Source organism: Curcuma longa, chromosome 11 (assembly GCF_044706935.1).
Source record: "Curcuma longa cultivar G26 ecotype Majalengka, Jawa Barat chromosome 11, ITB_CL_G26_1.1, whole genome shotgun sequence".
Lineage (NCBI taxonomy): Eukaryota > Viridiplantae > Streptophyta > Magnoliopsida > Zingiberales > Zingiberaceae > Curcuma > Curcuma longa.
The window spans coordinates 20,194,920-20,211,088 of NC_133871.1; the positions used below are offsets into that span (position 1 = coordinate 20,194,920).

The window sequence follows — 16,169 nt, forward strand, 5'->3', positions numbered from 1 at the left end:
ATAAGAAAGTTATGGATATTGATACAATGACCACCATTTTAGAAGCAGAAGTGGGCACTGCTGGAGGATTGTGCACGCCTCATAAGGAAAGACCAATTTATAGACCTCCTGAGAGAAAATCTTCTTTAGGTATGAGTGCCAATTTGTATTGTTTATTTCATTGTCCTTTTCATGCTAGAAGTTAAGGGTTGAGATATTATGTATGCTTTTGCACTAGATGGTGCTTAATATTATCTTGGCTTTGGCACTGTCAACAGGATTGGATGTTCTTGCAAATGCAAAAAGAGAGAAACAGGACACATGTTTTAAAGTTCCTATTCAGAGAAAGGCAATGATCTTCAATTCTATTGATGAAGATGAGAAGATTGGTTCTTTTGGGATCGAAGATTCTGCAGATGATTCATCTCGTGGCACACATGGACATGCCGTGCGGCGGTATCGTGGATCTTTTATCGAGGACAATTCACTTTCTGGTAAAATAATCTATCATTTTTCTACATATCCATCAGAAGACATAGTCCTTACTTTGGATAACATGTTCTGAAAATGTCAATTGCATTCACATATGCTATGTTTTCATATATGGAAAATATAATGGTGATAGAAAGGATCCATTGGTTATGGACAGTATGTTTAGGTTCTTGTTTATCTCCATCTCTCATTCCAATTCTGCATCCTTGCCTGATCTAAACTGAGGATGCAATTGGTGGTTGTTAGAGTGTATTGGAAGTAAATTTTGAATAGAAGGTGGATATCAGATTAAGTATAAGAAAAAATGTAGTTTGAGAAGACAATATTACGAGATCATGATGGTGCTGGAAGCCCAGACCTCGTAAGTTTATTTCACGCAGAGCACAGTAATGAGAAAATGATCCATTTATCAGCCACTAAATGCTTACAAGTCTCTATGTGTTTTACTTAATTCTTTTTTTGAGGTTAGATGAGATAATCATATTCCTAGAATTCCTAAGTTCACTTTCTTGAGAAACATTGATGGTGCCTTTTACATCTATAATCTATGTTATACTCACTGTAGTACAAGCTAAACCAGGGTAGGCGCTCGACATATTTATGACATCTTTTTTGCCATTTACTCATGACTATATATATATTTTCAAGAATTTTGGTGGAATTAAATGACTATCTTACTGAGCATAAGTAACTATTTTTCTAGACATCTGTCTGTGCTTGTAATTTTTTTGAGATATAAAAGGCTATTTTTTAATGTTTCAGAGTCTACTATATGTGATGACGGGGGCAACCAAAATTCTCATTCACAACAAGCAAACGAGTCTCGAAATCTCGAGGTAAGTTATTTTGCACTATTTGTTCAAGTATGAATTTATTAGTTGTTGCATATTCATTTGATTGTCTTTTACTAACAAAATGTGTACAATATTTGATTGTCTTTTACTATTAAAATGCATGCAATATTGTTTCAGTTACTTGAATAGGTATTATTTTCATACTTTGTGATCTCATTTTGTTTCAATTCAGGATTTCAATAGATTTCTTTTGTCAATTTTCTAGTAAAATTTACTTCTTAAGACTCAGTGGAAACATGTGGGAAGTTCCTCCTTTGCGATGTGTCATGTCTATTGCTGATGAACAAATCAAGGAGATACTGGAGTCTCTAAAGGATCTTGAGGACAAATAATCTGAACATTTTAACTAGTACAAACTGATGCTGTACTAGACTACTAATTAGTAGTTAATATACTAATTAGATTGGCTTGTTCATCCTCTGCAATTTCTCATGCCTATCACTGATCAGCGAATCAAGGAAAGAGTGGAGTCTCTATAGGATGTCGATGATAAATAAAATGAACATTTTAACCAGTACAAATTGATGCTGTACTAGTTAGTAGTTAATTTAGTAATTAGGTTGGCTTTTAGATTTAACATATTAATACACTTCTTGTATCATAAAGTGTCTGAAAGGTACAACAAGATTTCATTTAATATTTTTGCTTCATATGCATATACAAAATTTTACATTGACTATGTAACTGAGCCCTTTCTGCAAAATAGCCTTTTTGATTCTCTGTGTTTCTTATCGCCAGACATAGTCTCTTTATTTTTAATCTCTTCACAGTTTGAAAGTTCGGTCCAATCAATCTGCCAACTATAAACAAACTACCTGGTTCAAGTTCTATGTTGCTAGTCCCAAACTGCAATGTAATCTAAAAAATGTGGCATAATGTCATTAGGATGTAAATGCATGCTAGTGTTACGATACATGTATAGCAGAAATAAATCTTGCCAACTCATATTTTAACACAATTTTGTCCAGCCTGCAATTCTCACTAGAATGTTTTCGTGTATTTGTTTACCTTGTTACATTTTCTATAAACTTTTTATGTTTATCTTGCTTGCTTCCTGAGGAGTACAACTTTTTCTTGACACTTGCCTATGCTTGTTAATTCCAAAGGTTTCTACATCAAGAAGCTCAAGAAGCATCGATTCTCGCAGCCTAGATAATCATGAGAGGAACGAGAAACAAAAATATCATACTAGTCAACATGGTGGAAGACACGAACATGGTAGATCCAGGCACTATAATGATTCTAGCAGGAAGCGCAGTCGTTATGATCACACTTCTAGAACTCCTGGTACATTCTATATTGACTTCACTTGATGATAGTTTGCTTGGCACAAATTCTAGTTTTGTTGAACTTTCTTTTTAAGCTATCTCCTGATATTTCTCAGATAGGTCAGACTGGGATGATAGAAACTTGGAATGGGATGATACCCCAAGACGAAGTTCTCAGGACACTTATTCTTTGTCTAGTAGGCACCGACCTTCTCCATCTCCAATGTTAGCAGGCGCCTCACCTGATGCACGACTTGTGTCTCCATGGCTGGATACTTCACCTCGTTCCACAGGCAAGTGCTGTTGTAGTTTAATTACTTGAACAAAATCTGTCTTTAATTTTTTTACTTTTTCCTTGGACGTATTTGCTAATTATTTATCATGTGGTCCTATAGCTTCTCCATGGGACAGCATAGCTCCCTCTCCGACACCGATACGTGCCTCTGGATCTTCAAGAAGTTCTGGTTCATATCAAAGAGGGAAGCATCATCTACATGTTAGTGGTGTAGCAGGTCATGAGGTAGCATTTGGTTCCTATGAATATTTTGGGTTGAATATTTAAAAATTGAATGAGGTGGATGCTGATTGTAGAACCGTTTTGTGCATCCATTACAATTTCATACTTCAATTATCTAAAGTTCTAAACTGGAGATTTCAGTCTAATATGACACAACAACATTGAATAAAAAAGAGATTTGCATGCTGGGCAACATAAATTTCTTTTCTACGAAGCGAGGAAAGATGCCTACCAAACGAAATGTTCTATACTATAAAGGCACTATTTTTCAATGGTGTCAATTCAACGAGTGAAATAGTCAATGTTCTGAAAAAAAAATCACGTTAAGGCACATTAATGATATTTGATTGTTGACAGCTTATTAGAATCTTAAGTGACATTTTTTTCTGTATAAATTATACTGAGAATTTCCTATTAACTATAAGTTTGGTGGCACAATTGATATTTTGCCATTATAGTATTAGTAAACTGAATTTGCATATTTCTTATGTACATGCATGACTAATGCTACCATGTTAGTTATTTCCCTTACTGCCAGAATTAAAGAGCTCCACAAAATGGCTGCCACTGAAGAGCACATTAATATACTAATAATCTTTACTCTTATGACATTTATTATTTTGTTGCATTTGTACCACCTCAATTTAGACTACTGATTGGGCCTGATAAGATATTGAGCTAGTTCAAGTAGGCCATGAGATTAATCCTAGGCATGAGGTATTGGAAACGAATGCCTGTTTGATAGTGTAGCCACCATTGAGCCTCACATGTTGCCGATTAGGGAGGATTGTGGGTTATGAGTCGAGAATTTGGATCTTGATAGAGACGTCAAGACTTAAGTGGGAGAGCTTGTACCAATCAAATTTAGTCCAATATGGTGTGTTGTGGGCCAACAGGGAATATTTATAAAATTAGATGAGTTAACAACTGTTAACTTTAGCTTAAGTATTTTGGGAATGGTTGAGTTTGACGAGTTAAGAAGTCAATTCTCTCATTTAAGTAAGTTGTGTCAATTGTTATCAGAGCTACCTAATTCTAGGCATGGTGAGGTATTGGAAATGACTTTCTATGTGATGGTGTAGTCACCATTAGGCCTCACATGTTGTTGATTAGGGAAGATATTAGACTATGAGTTGACGGGGATGTCAAAACTTAAGTGAGGAGATTGTGACACCCCAATTTAATTCCACATAACAAGTTATAGGCTAATAGAGGAGATTTATAAGTTTAGATGAGCTAGCTACTATTAGCTAGGGTTAAGTATTTTATGCCAGCTATTAGTCCTACTAATTTTTCATATGCCTTTTGAAGCTTCATTGATCTGTTGAGTTTCAAGTGATCAACTATGTAAATTTTCATGCTATGGGCCTGTAGACTTGAGGCAATCTTCTATTCACCATGGTATCTTTGTGTTCCAATTTGGTCTCTCAGTTTCCTTGCATTTAAGATGAAAATCCACTTGTAGTGCCAATTACTGTTTATTTGTGTGAATGTACAAATTATAGATGCAAGTTGGACTAGGGCCTATATTTTTCCTTTTTTCCTTGATAAACTAAATCATAGTTAAAAATTATCCCATTGAAATAGTGGCATTTTCTGAAAAGAGTACAATATTCAATTGAGGATCAGGAGGATGAAAAAGTAACAACATATAAAGTTGCAAGTCAAGGCAAAAAATTGCAAGTATAGAAAAATTCAAAGTTTTTAGTAGTTTTATGCTAAGCCGACAACTCAGAGAAGAAAAAAAGAGAGGATATTTACCTTATTTCTGAAAGACTAAAACCATGGAAAAGAATTTGTTGGGATTTGCATATTATTAAAATCTTAAGTGTATATAGGTTGAGTTGATGATGAAGAGTATAACTAGATATAGAAGTATTTCTACAAACTATTACTGAAGCTCTCTAAGGAAATTTAGATTTATTATAATTATAGATCATCAAATGAAATAAAATAAGCTTTAAAGAAAATAGATGTCGGAAAGAATGTAAGTATCAACAATATCCTACTGTAATTTAAAGAGTATGAGATCCAAGGCATAGTTTGTCTTTAATTTTATCCAATGTTTCTTTTGATGAAGATGACCCACCAATTAATAGAAAGTCTTTTCTTTCCAGTTATTATGGAGATGTGAAGCGGTTAGAGGAACCATTAAGATATGGGATAAATATGTTACTCTTTTTCAAAAATTACTTCCAATAAAACAACTTTAAACAAATCTCATCCCTTAGTTTCTTTTGCCTTAATCAACCCTTTATTATGCAACAAGTTCTAATGTATAAGCAATTACCTGAAGCTTGTGTGGACCAGACATAGGTACCCTAGTTAAACATTTATGACATTCTTACAAAAGCCTCAGTCACCAGTTGCAAAATATTTCAGTATTGCTACTTTTTTCTGAGAATATTGCCCTCCATATTGAAATCTAGGGTGTTTTCTTTGCTTCTCCCTGTTTCAATTATGCATTCATGCATACATGCCCATATCCATGGCAGGGAAAAACATCAATATTTTTGCTTACTATTATGGCATCAATTCTTCTGACTGGCTAACCTTTTACTAGTCTACAAATTTTCTCTTTGGAATATTCTGTGATTGTTAACTATTTGCTCAATGACTTCCAAGACTTACTGATGTTTTATTCTTTTTCTGGCAAACTAGGATAATGAAGCTGCTGAGAGCTCGTTGACAACTTTTAAGTCTTATGATATTACAGAGGAAATGCAGCAGGAGATGGATTATGATGCAGATCGTGCATGGTAGTTACCTGACTATGAATTTCGTTCTTTTGTTGAAATTAAATTGAATTATTAGTATTTACTGGGTAGGCTTATCTACCTATCAACCAATTAAATCAATTTGTATGATCTCCTACAATAATGTACTGACAATAAGTTCAACAGCTTTTAGTCTCTAGAGGTTTGCTATGCATGATAAATCAGTTGAAAATTGTTGTAACCATCTAGGATCAATGATTGACTTGAATGCTTTTGCATTTATTTAGGTATGATAGAGAAGAGCATAGCACGATGTACGATGCCGATAGCTCATCTTTGTTTGGAGGGGATGATGCTTCTTATCAGAAGAAAGAAGCAACGCTCACAAAGAAACTGGTAAATTTGCTTTTATTCCTCGTTTTTTATGTAGTTGCAGAACAATAAACTGTCAATATATCCAGGATTTTTTTAAACTTATCTTCTGGATGCTAGGTTGCAATTTGAATCATAATGGTTTCGTAGTTGAATTACAATATGTTCAGAATTGGTTTTGTAGCAAGTTACTCAGTCACCCAACTAAATATTTACATTCTTCGGGCTATTTGCTTTCTGCTTTTATGATTGCTAAACAAGAGGTGGAATTAGAATCCTAGCATCTCAGAAATGTTGTATTTGTAAATCCTATCAAAATTTTCCAATTTGTGCCTAGAAATACTTGGAAATCATGTGACAAAAAGTTCTGATATTTACCCACCATATTCATATACTATCATTGCAGACATAAGGAATCAAATTTCAATTTTCATTCGCACATATTAATGAAGTTTGAAAGCTGATTTTTGATTTCCTGTAAACTGGCAGGAGTTTATCTAGCTTTGAATCTCACTATAAGCATCAAATTTCAGCAAGGCAATTGAACTTGAAATGACGTTTCATATGAAAGTACGTTGAAGATTGTTGTTGAAAAAAGGAACAGAAAAAGCATGTTACAGCTGGTTAAACTATAGTTAGCCACTCTGTATGGTTTTTGTTTTATGAAATTAAGGTGAACCTTGGAAGGTTCCTGCTACCAACTTGATAAAGACCTTGGAAGCTGTTGCTAATCCTGGGCCGAAACGCATCTTCACCAAATGGAGGCTTTACCCCCATATGATGCATAGTTCTCTTGTAGTCATAGTTTGACACAATTATATTTTGCTTGATATTATTAGTAGTTGCCTTCTAGATTGAGGAAGAACAAAGTATTGATAAGGTGGATATCATGTAATCCCTGTATAATTTTCTTGTCGCATGACCTATGTATTAGCCCCTTGGATAAATACCTTTCTGTGTTACCTGTTGGCCTTCACCGTAGAATGGATATTCCTCAAGGGGAAAAGAAAACAAGTACCAGCAGAAGCGCTGTGGTTTTATTGGTACTGTTAGGTTGTTACAGGGTAAACTTTTCATTGCATGACTATGTACTAGCCTCTTGGATAACCCCTTTCTGTCTGTGACCATTGCCTTAACCTTCTGTAAAATTGGTATGCCTCGATTTCACAGAGATGTTTGCCAATTCTTAGTATCATGAAAGGACCATAAAAATCCTCTTTTTTATTTTTTTTCTTCATTTTTTTCTTTCAAATTATCCAATTTATTTGTCTACCCAGTACACAAGATTTCTATTCTTATGTTAATGTCTCCACTATGCTATGCTTGTTGTACATTGCTCATCTCTCCATGCACCTAATCTTGCAGACTCGCAAGGATGGAACTTTAATGACTCTTGCTCAAAGTAAGAAAATGTCACAACTAACTGCTGATAATGCTCAATGGGAGGATCGTCAGCTGTTGAGATCAGGAGCTGTTAGAGGGACAGAGGTTCAGATGGATTTTGACGATGAGGATGAGCGCAAAATCATACTTTTAGTTCATGGTATGCTAAGTTACATTAATGATATGACTCCTGCATGATGCTTCATCCATCAGCAAATTTGATGACTGAACAAAATGGTGCTAAAATTGTAGTGCTTTTATCACAAATATTAATTATGTAATTAGACATGTGCTTCATGAAATATGTGTGCTTGTTTGGTGAAAGTGGATGCCAGCCCTCCAATTGACCCAGGTTGCATATTAGTTATTGCATAGTGCACTGCACTGATTATAACAGATAAATATGGTTGATCTATCCTTGTACTCTTTCATGATCAGACAAAGTCAGGTAGGTTACAATTCTATTATTTTGATTTATGACTGATGTCGTTATTAATATCCCCAAATTAGACATCTTAAGAATCTCTAAGTGATTGAGTCCTAATTTTGTTTCCAGTAGAAAAAAAAATGCTTGTCATGATCGTCAAACATCAATCATTCATTCCGCTATAGCTGCAGCCTTTTTTTGGAGTTAGTTTTGTTTAATTTTGTTGGCTAGTATAATTTATTTCAAAATTGATTATTTTTCTCATGAAAAAATTAAGCAAATGCCACTGTTAATAAAAATCACAGTATCTTGGTCCAAATATGATTCTTTGTATATCATCATTATTTCTTGTTGATATTCTCACTTGATTATAATGGAAGGAAATATCACCTTTCTTTAAGAGATATAGGTGCTAAGAGTGGAGACTGGGGATGCTTAAATTAGTAGAGGAAGATTTTATATCCATGAGTTAGATTCGACAACCTAGATTGTTTTTAGATATTTGTTAATAAGCTATTCTCTTAATTGATTTAAAAGGACGAATCTTGCACCAACAACTAACGTAATTATTGTCAAATCAACCCTCAACATATAGCTTGACCCAGAGTCAAACCATCTTATGTTTAAGGAAGATCATAATGTTGTTTCAATTAGATCTAAGTAAGATGAAGACAAATAACTTCACCCTTTAGATGAACCATCTGAGAGGACGAAGATAGAGGAATAAATTATGAAACATACTAATTTGCACTTGTATTATAGCTGCAGCCACACTAGATGACACATGAAAGCATGCTAATGTCTTCCATACACTGAAATGTGGGAATAAGCATTGTAAGGTTGTCAGAGATGTGTAAATCTTTATTGAGTCAATTACTAAGTACAATTGGCATCTGAACCTCACCCTCATTCACATATATTTGCTTGGGGAGGTGTTTGGTGCTTATTCAAATGGGAGACTACAATGACAATACTTGATATTACATTTTTGTTATGAATGTTCCCTCTAACTTTCTTTGTTTATCATAATTGCATGAACTCTCTATCACACATAATGTAAGTGAGATACACACCTTTAAACACAGGTAAAATATTAAGCTCAAGCTTGTCAAACCTATCCAAACCCAAAAAAGAACTAAAGCCTCAAAACATAAAGGGATCTCCCAATCAACCTGCTTAGACTCAACTTCAGAAGGAAATAGCAGATCCAAGAGCAATATCAATCATAATAAGCCAAACATGTAACTAGAGTCTCAACCTTATTTATCCAATTTTACTGTGAGATTAAAGAATTTTCAAACAATCTCAAAGATTTTCACTTTCACTTCAAACTCACTTGAAGAGGAAATTAGAGACCAGCGAGTGATGTTCAATTATCGTAGGACTATACGGATACAAAGTATAGATTAAATGAATAAACAAGATAAAGAATTGGGAATATCATACTCCCTTTTGCCAATTGACAAATTTAGTTATCACAATTTTATTAATATATTTATTGTCATATATCCATTTAGAGTTCCTAAAATAAAATTCTAGTTAATTTTGGAATTAATATTTAATGTGTGAAGTAAAATTTATGCTTTTCTTTGCCCTTTTGTCCCACATTTGGATCCATGGGCATGATGATGCATTTGTTAATCACATAATAGTTAAACAAATCTTCCTTGTCAGTGATCCTGATCAATTCAGTGCTACCTACCCATAATCATTTTTTAATATTTTCATTAACAAGAAAATTTGAAGCTGCAAAACCTTTTTCTCTTTTGTTGCTTATTTGGTTTTATTGCCAAGGTACTGTATTGTCAGTTAAGACTTGGTCCAAAAATACTTCTGAAATATACTTAGCACTTATACCCTTTTGCTGCAGATACAAAGCCTCCTTTCCTTGATGGAAGAGTAGTGTTCACTAAACAGGCAGAACCAGTAATGCCTATAAAGGATCCAACATCAGACATGGCCATAATTGCACGCAAAGGTTCTGTTCTTGTTAGAGAAATTCATGAAAAACAGAGTATGAATAAATCACGTCAGCGATTTTGGGAGCTGGCTGGATCAAAACTTGGAGAAATTTTAGGGGTCCAGAAGACTGCTGAGCAGGTTGATCTTTGTAATAATAATCTGTTTTTTTCTTGCCGAAATTCCTAGAGCTATTCTGCTTGACATGTTTCAAATATCAGATCGATGCTGATACTGCAGTGGTGGGAGAAGAGGGTGAAGTGGATTTTAAGGAGGATGCCAAGTTTGCTAGACATATGAAAGAAAAAGGTGAAGCAGTGAGTGAATTTGCCAAGTCAAAGTCCCTTTCACAACAACGCCAATATCTTCCAATATATTCTGTGCGTGATGAGCTATTGCAGGTACAAAATTGCCAGATTCACACTGCCAAGTTTTTGTACTTTATGTCATGCTTTATTATATTTAAAGCATATATTTTCTTTTTTTTCCTATTAAGTCCAATAGTTAGAAAGGAATAACTAAGATAAATCATCAAGAGAAACCAAATTTTGAACCCTATTCTCTTCACTGCCTCTCATATTTGCCATTATCAAACCTAGGCTGTTGCACCTATGGTTCCATCCTTCTATTTTGCCTTGAGTTCATTTTCAAGTTATTTCCTTGTTCATTTTACCACACTTTTCTTTCTCTCCCTGTAATCCCTAGTCCTAACCCTGTTTCTTTGCTGCATGATTCTTTCATGTTCCTTCCATTGTCCCGATTGTTTTCCAAAGCATTTTTCATCTCTAATAAGCACTGAACCTATCCTCAATGTTGTTCTGTCATATTCTAGAGCAAATCCATGTTATGTTGTTATGGCACTGTTTTCTGATCAATATATCCACTATTTTGTATGCTGTAGTTATTTTTTAATTGTGAGATACTGTTCTAAAGTATGTGCTCTATGCTAGGTTGTTCGTGAAAATCAGGTTGTAGTGGTAGTTGGTGAGACTGGTTCAGGAAAGACAACACAATTGACCCAGGTGTGATACTCAAGAGTAATTTTCGTAAAATGTACTGGTAGTTTAGTCTGTCTTATATTAAAGATTTCTTGACAGTACTTACATGAAGATGGTTATTCAATTGGCGGTATCATTGGTTGCACACAACCAAGGCGAGTGGCAGCAATGAGTGTTGCAAAGCGAGTGAGCGAGGAGATGGAGACAGAGTTGGGTGATAAAGTTGGTTATGCTATAAGATTTGAGGATGTAACTGGCCCAACTACCATAATAAAGGTATGTTAGTTGTGTCTCTGGAGTGGACATTTTGAAAAGTGTCTTGTACTATTATAATAAATTAAAATGGCTCCTTGATTGCCTTGAACCTTTTTTTACAGAATATTGTAGAAGTATTTGAAAAAGTTCAGTATGTTTAAATTATATTAAACTTCAATCTTGTTTGGATTTCCTACCTAATTGGAATGATAGTATTATGCAACATGATTACTTGCTTGTGAATCATTTTTTCTGTAGGCATTTTTTTTTACTTAACTGAAGCATTTGACTTTCTGCTGGATATATATATATTGAAAGTTTATAATGATAGCGTTGTTATAGAGTATTACTGGTATTTGAAATGCCCCAACCCTAAAGTTAATTTATTGTTGTAGTACATGACTGATGGGGTGCTTCTGCGAGAAACACTGAAAGACTCTGATCTTGACAAATACAGGTATGTTTATTTTATTTTTCTACTACAGACTTTTAGAATTCTAGTAGCCCTTAGTCTGTTAATATGAATTTTTTTGGAGTGATATTTTTGTATGTTTAGCATTATCTCCTTTCCACGTTTGGATGTTAAAAACCAATAAGTTCACTTATGTTCATTAGTCAACCATAACTAGCTACCTATATTAACCAAGCATACCTATTTGCTTATCCGTGTAACCATAGTTAATCACCTTGTTTGTAAATTGTGATGAGTTTCGTGTAGTACTTGTATTCCTTATAAAGTTGACAACAAGAAAACAGAAGAGCTATTTTCTCTTATAGGATATTGGAGAGTGGTAAATTTATGGAGAACTGCCAATTTTTCACCTGTGTTTGTCCCTTCTATCGTGTTTGATAATTGTCACTTAGGCTATTGTCCGATAAATGAAGAAAACAACTAGGGAAAATTTTGAAAAAGATTGTAAAATGTATTTCATTTGACCATTTCCTTTGATGGTAGGGAAGACAGGGGTGGGGGAGGATTTGAAGACTTCATTCATCAAAGATATAAAAAAATGAAAAGCATAAATTAAGAATAGATTTTCAAAGAATTTTTTTATGCTCAGATTTGATCTCCATTCCATGCAAAAAAGAGATCTCCACCAAAATTGGATGGAAGCAATATAGAGGAAGGTTTCCAAGACTTCTCTTTCCCTCTAGCTTTTTCACAAAGGAAACAGAGGAAATGTACAACTGAGAAAATTTTTGTCACTTATTCCCTTCTTGGTTTTCTTCCCTTGTTAGTCGATCTCAGTTATTTTAATGTCTATTTGATTGTTTGCCATGGTTAAGTGATTTCCTGTACACATAAGATATTTTCTATTGTAGCCACCAATTATGCTAAGTATAGTTTGCTAAAATCTGCTTGACCATACAATAACTTAACCCAACAATTGGGGCTCTTATTCTCCTTTTTATTAGTCTTTATTAGAAAAAAGATCATAGATAAAAGGAAAACACAACTGATGCATTTTGATGCTAAAGCCTCTTCCTCTTATCTTTCTTGATGGTTGGCCTTGATACTTATAGCCACTTTCATATTTGGCTGTACTGACCTGTTGATAGATTCTTATGAATCATGCTCATTTATGTTCATCTGTGATCAACTGAATTCTATTCATTCTGCTTTACAATGAAATGATCCAGCTTATCAGAGGTATTCATGAATATTTGCAATGTCATGATATTTGCAGCCTAGAGTTTAAATTATGACTTTAATGACTGATATATTTGTCTATTTATGCTTTAATTTTCAGTTCTTTACTTTTGCAAATCAATATTCTAGAAAATTTGTCAGTTATACAGTAAATTCACCTCCAGGAGTATTACAATTTCAATTTTCTTGAGAATTGCTTCTCTTTTTCAGAGTAATTATCATGGATGAAGCACATGAGAGATCGCTTAGTACTGATGTTCTATTTGGAATACTTAAAAAAGTAGTTGCTAGACGACGCGATTTCAAGCTTATTGTCACGTCTGCAACTTTGAATGCTCAAAAGTTCTCCAATTTCTTTGGAAGGTATAGTGTTAATTAACTTGGTATGTAGTATCATTGATGTTTTTTCTCCTAATCTCTGCTTAAAACCTCTTTTGTCAGTGTTCCAATTTTCTACATTCCTGGAAGGACCTTTCCGGTGGATATTCAGTTCAGCAAAACACCCTGTGAAGACTATGTTGATGCTGCAGTTAAGCAGGCTATGGCCATACACATCACTAGTCCTCCTGGTGACATCCTCATCTTTATGACAGGGCAGGATGAGATTGAAGCTGCGTGCTATGCTCTTGCTGAGCGAATGGAGCAACTCATTGCTTCTGCAAGCAAAGAAGTCCCAAAACTTTTGATATTACCAATCTATTCTCAGTTGCCAGCTGATCTGCAAGCCAAGATATTCCAGAAAGCAGAAGGCAATGCTCGGAAATGCATTGTGGCAACCAACATTGCAGAGACCTCACTTACAGTGGACGGTATCTTCTATGTAATAGATACAGGTTATGGTAAAATGAAGGTCTACAATCCCAGAATGGGTATGGATGCTCTTCAAGTCTTTCCAGTTAGTCGTGCAGCTGCTGACCAACGAGCTGGTCGTGCTGGAAGGACTGGTCCTGGTAAATGCTATCGCTTATTTACTGAATCAGCCTATCAAAATGAGATGCTTCCTAATCCTGTCCCAGAGATCCAGCGAACAAACCTAGGGAATGTGGTCTTGCTGCTGAAATCCTTGAAAATTGAAAATCTTTTAGATTTTGACTTCATGGATCCACCGCCACAAGAAAACATCCTCAATTCCATGTACCAGCTATGGGTTTTGGCTGCCTTGAACAATGTTGGTAGTCTTACCGATATTGGTTGGAAGATGGTTGAATTCCCTTTGGACCCACCCCTTGCCAAAATGCTGTTGATGGGCGAACAGCTGGAGTGCATCAATGAGGTTCTAACAATTGTTTCTATGCTTTCGGTGCCTTCTGTTTTCTTCAGACCAAAGGACCGAGCAGAGGAAAGTGATGCAGCAAGGGAGAAGTTTTTTGTTCCAGAGTCTGACCACCTGACCCTTCTCAATGTATACCAACAATGGAAAGCAAATCAATACCGTGGAGACTGGTGTAATGATCACTTCTTGCATGTAAAGGGTCTTCGAAAGGCAAGGGAAGTCAGATCCCAGTTACTAGACATACTCAAGCAATTGAAGATTCCCCTGACTTCATGCGGATTGGACTGGGATGTGATCAGAAAGGCAATCTGTTCTGCATATTTCCACAATTCTGCCAGATTGAAAGGTGTGGGTGAGTATGTCAATTGCCGAAATGGTATGCCATGCCATCTGCATCCCAGCAGTGCACTCTACGGGCTCGGATACACTCCAGATTATGTGGTTTACCATGAGCTTGTGCTGACCACCAAGGAGTATATGCAATGTGTGACTGCGGTCGAGCCACATTGGCTGGCTGAGTTAGGACCGATGTTTTTCTCTGTAAAAGAGTCTGATACGTCTATGCTCGATCACAAGAAGAAACAAAAGGAAGAGAAGACTGCAATGGAGGAGGAGATGGAGAATCTTAGAAAAGAACAGGCTGAAGCTGAGAAATTGAACAAGGAGAGAGAACGAGAAAAGCGAGCGAAGCAACAGCAGCAAGTCGCAATGCCAGGTTTGCGGAAAGGCACTTCAACATATATCAGACCCAAGAAATTGGGTTTGTAAATTGTACTTTTATCTTACAAATCTCTATCCGTAATACTCTACATTTGCCTTCCCTTCTATGCTCTGTTTCTATCACTCGTTTGGATAGAAGGTATATAGGGTGTTTCTATGAAAATTGTAGAGGCCAAAAGAAAGCCTACCTACAACTGTGACGAGCACGCTTAATGCCGCTATTGTAGATGGTGTTGTATCGTACATCAATGTCTGATTATTTATTTTGAATTAATGAAGGCTGATGAACACGAAACTGCAGATTTGCTAATTTATTTCACTGTATTTGCTTGATCTCGCTGAGGATTTCATTGCCCTTGTAAAGTTCGTGTCGCTGCGATGCGAGTTTAGTTATGTTTATATTGGCACATGATAAATGCTAAATCTGAAGAAAAGTTTAAAGCCAATTTATTTCTAATAAAATGAAAGAAAAATAAACATTCAAAAGATATATAATTATCAGCGGCACCAAATGAAAACTTCAATTTCTTCAAGGAACCTCAAAATCGGTATCAACCATCCTTAATTCGAGGAAATAAAATCGATATATTTGATGGCCCATTTAGATTGTTGCATAGATTTGTTTGTTGTCAAAGGAAAAAAGTAGATAGATTTTGACGGCCACGAGCCTTTTATTTGGATCCATTTGCATGTTAACTACGATCACACGAATGCACTGGAGAATCTAACTCAATTTTTTTTTCAATCTTTACTTTAAGAATGCTTTTGAATGCAAAAGGAAGGTTACATAGCACGCCATTTAGGGTTTGTTTCCTATAAAGAATGAAAAACATTAAAATAAAAAATAAGTCGGTGTAATTTTTTTGTACTTTTCATTTAAAACACTGATTGTTAGGTAGGATTTGTGCTTTTATCATAAAGTTACTAACCAAATTGGGAAAAGGAATTTAAGTGTTAAAAGATGCTTATGGAATTTTTGAGAGTTGGCATTTTATAATGATTTTCAAGATCAATTAAGCAATCAATTAGTTGGTGTAATTGAACTAACTTCAAACGATATTTTATTAACAATTTAAAGTTTAAATTTGGCAATAATAGACTAAGGGTTTATTAACTTGAATGAAAATTTTTTAAAAAAATTAAAAATTAAAAACTTAAATTTGGTAATGATAAACTAAAGGTTAGACCTAATTGGACATGCTAAGGTAGATCAACTGGTTCGTATGACCGAATGAAGTGCATCAAATGATTCACACATATTTATCAATTTAATGATCTAATACATTGGACATGCTAATCGATCT

The 16,169-nt window shown here is 34.9% G+C and overlaps 1 protein-coding gene across 1 annotated transcript; it reads left to right on the forward strand.

Annotated features, from left to right (window-relative positions):
* On the forward strand, nt 1-15,152 carry LOC141838330 (pre-mRNA-splicing factor ATP-dependent RNA helicase DEAH7). The gene is made up of 16 exons (XM_074725770.1): nt 1-129; nt 258-473; nt 1,234-1,307; nt 2,432-2,612; nt 2,710-2,886; nt 2,989-3,113; nt 5,772-5,869; nt 6,115-6,223; nt 7,565-7,742; nt 9,880-10,109; nt 10,190-10,369; nt 10,919-10,990; nt 11,066-11,242; nt 11,617-11,678; nt 13,083-13,235; nt 13,314-15,152. Exons 1-16 carry the CDS (start codon nt 12-14, stop codon nt 14,911-14,913), a joined length of 3,750 nt encoding a protein of 1,249 aa, XP_074581871.1. The 5' UTR covers nt 1-11; the 3' UTR covers nt 14,914-15,152.
* Nucleotides 15,153-16,169: the final 1,017 nt, after the last annotated feature.

Coding starts and splice junctions, on each gene's coding strand:
- LOC141838330 (XM_074725770.1), top strand. CDS start 12: ATGGATATTGATACAATGACCACCATTTTAGAAGCAGAAGTGGGCACT. Junction 474..1,233: donor CGAGGACAATTCACTTTCTG/GTAAAATAATCT, acceptor TTAATGTTTCAG/AGTCTACTATATGTGATGAC. Junction 10,370..10,918: donor TGCGTGATGAGCTATTGCAG/GTACAAAATTGC, acceptor GCTCTATGCTAG/GTTGTTCGTGAAAATCAGGT.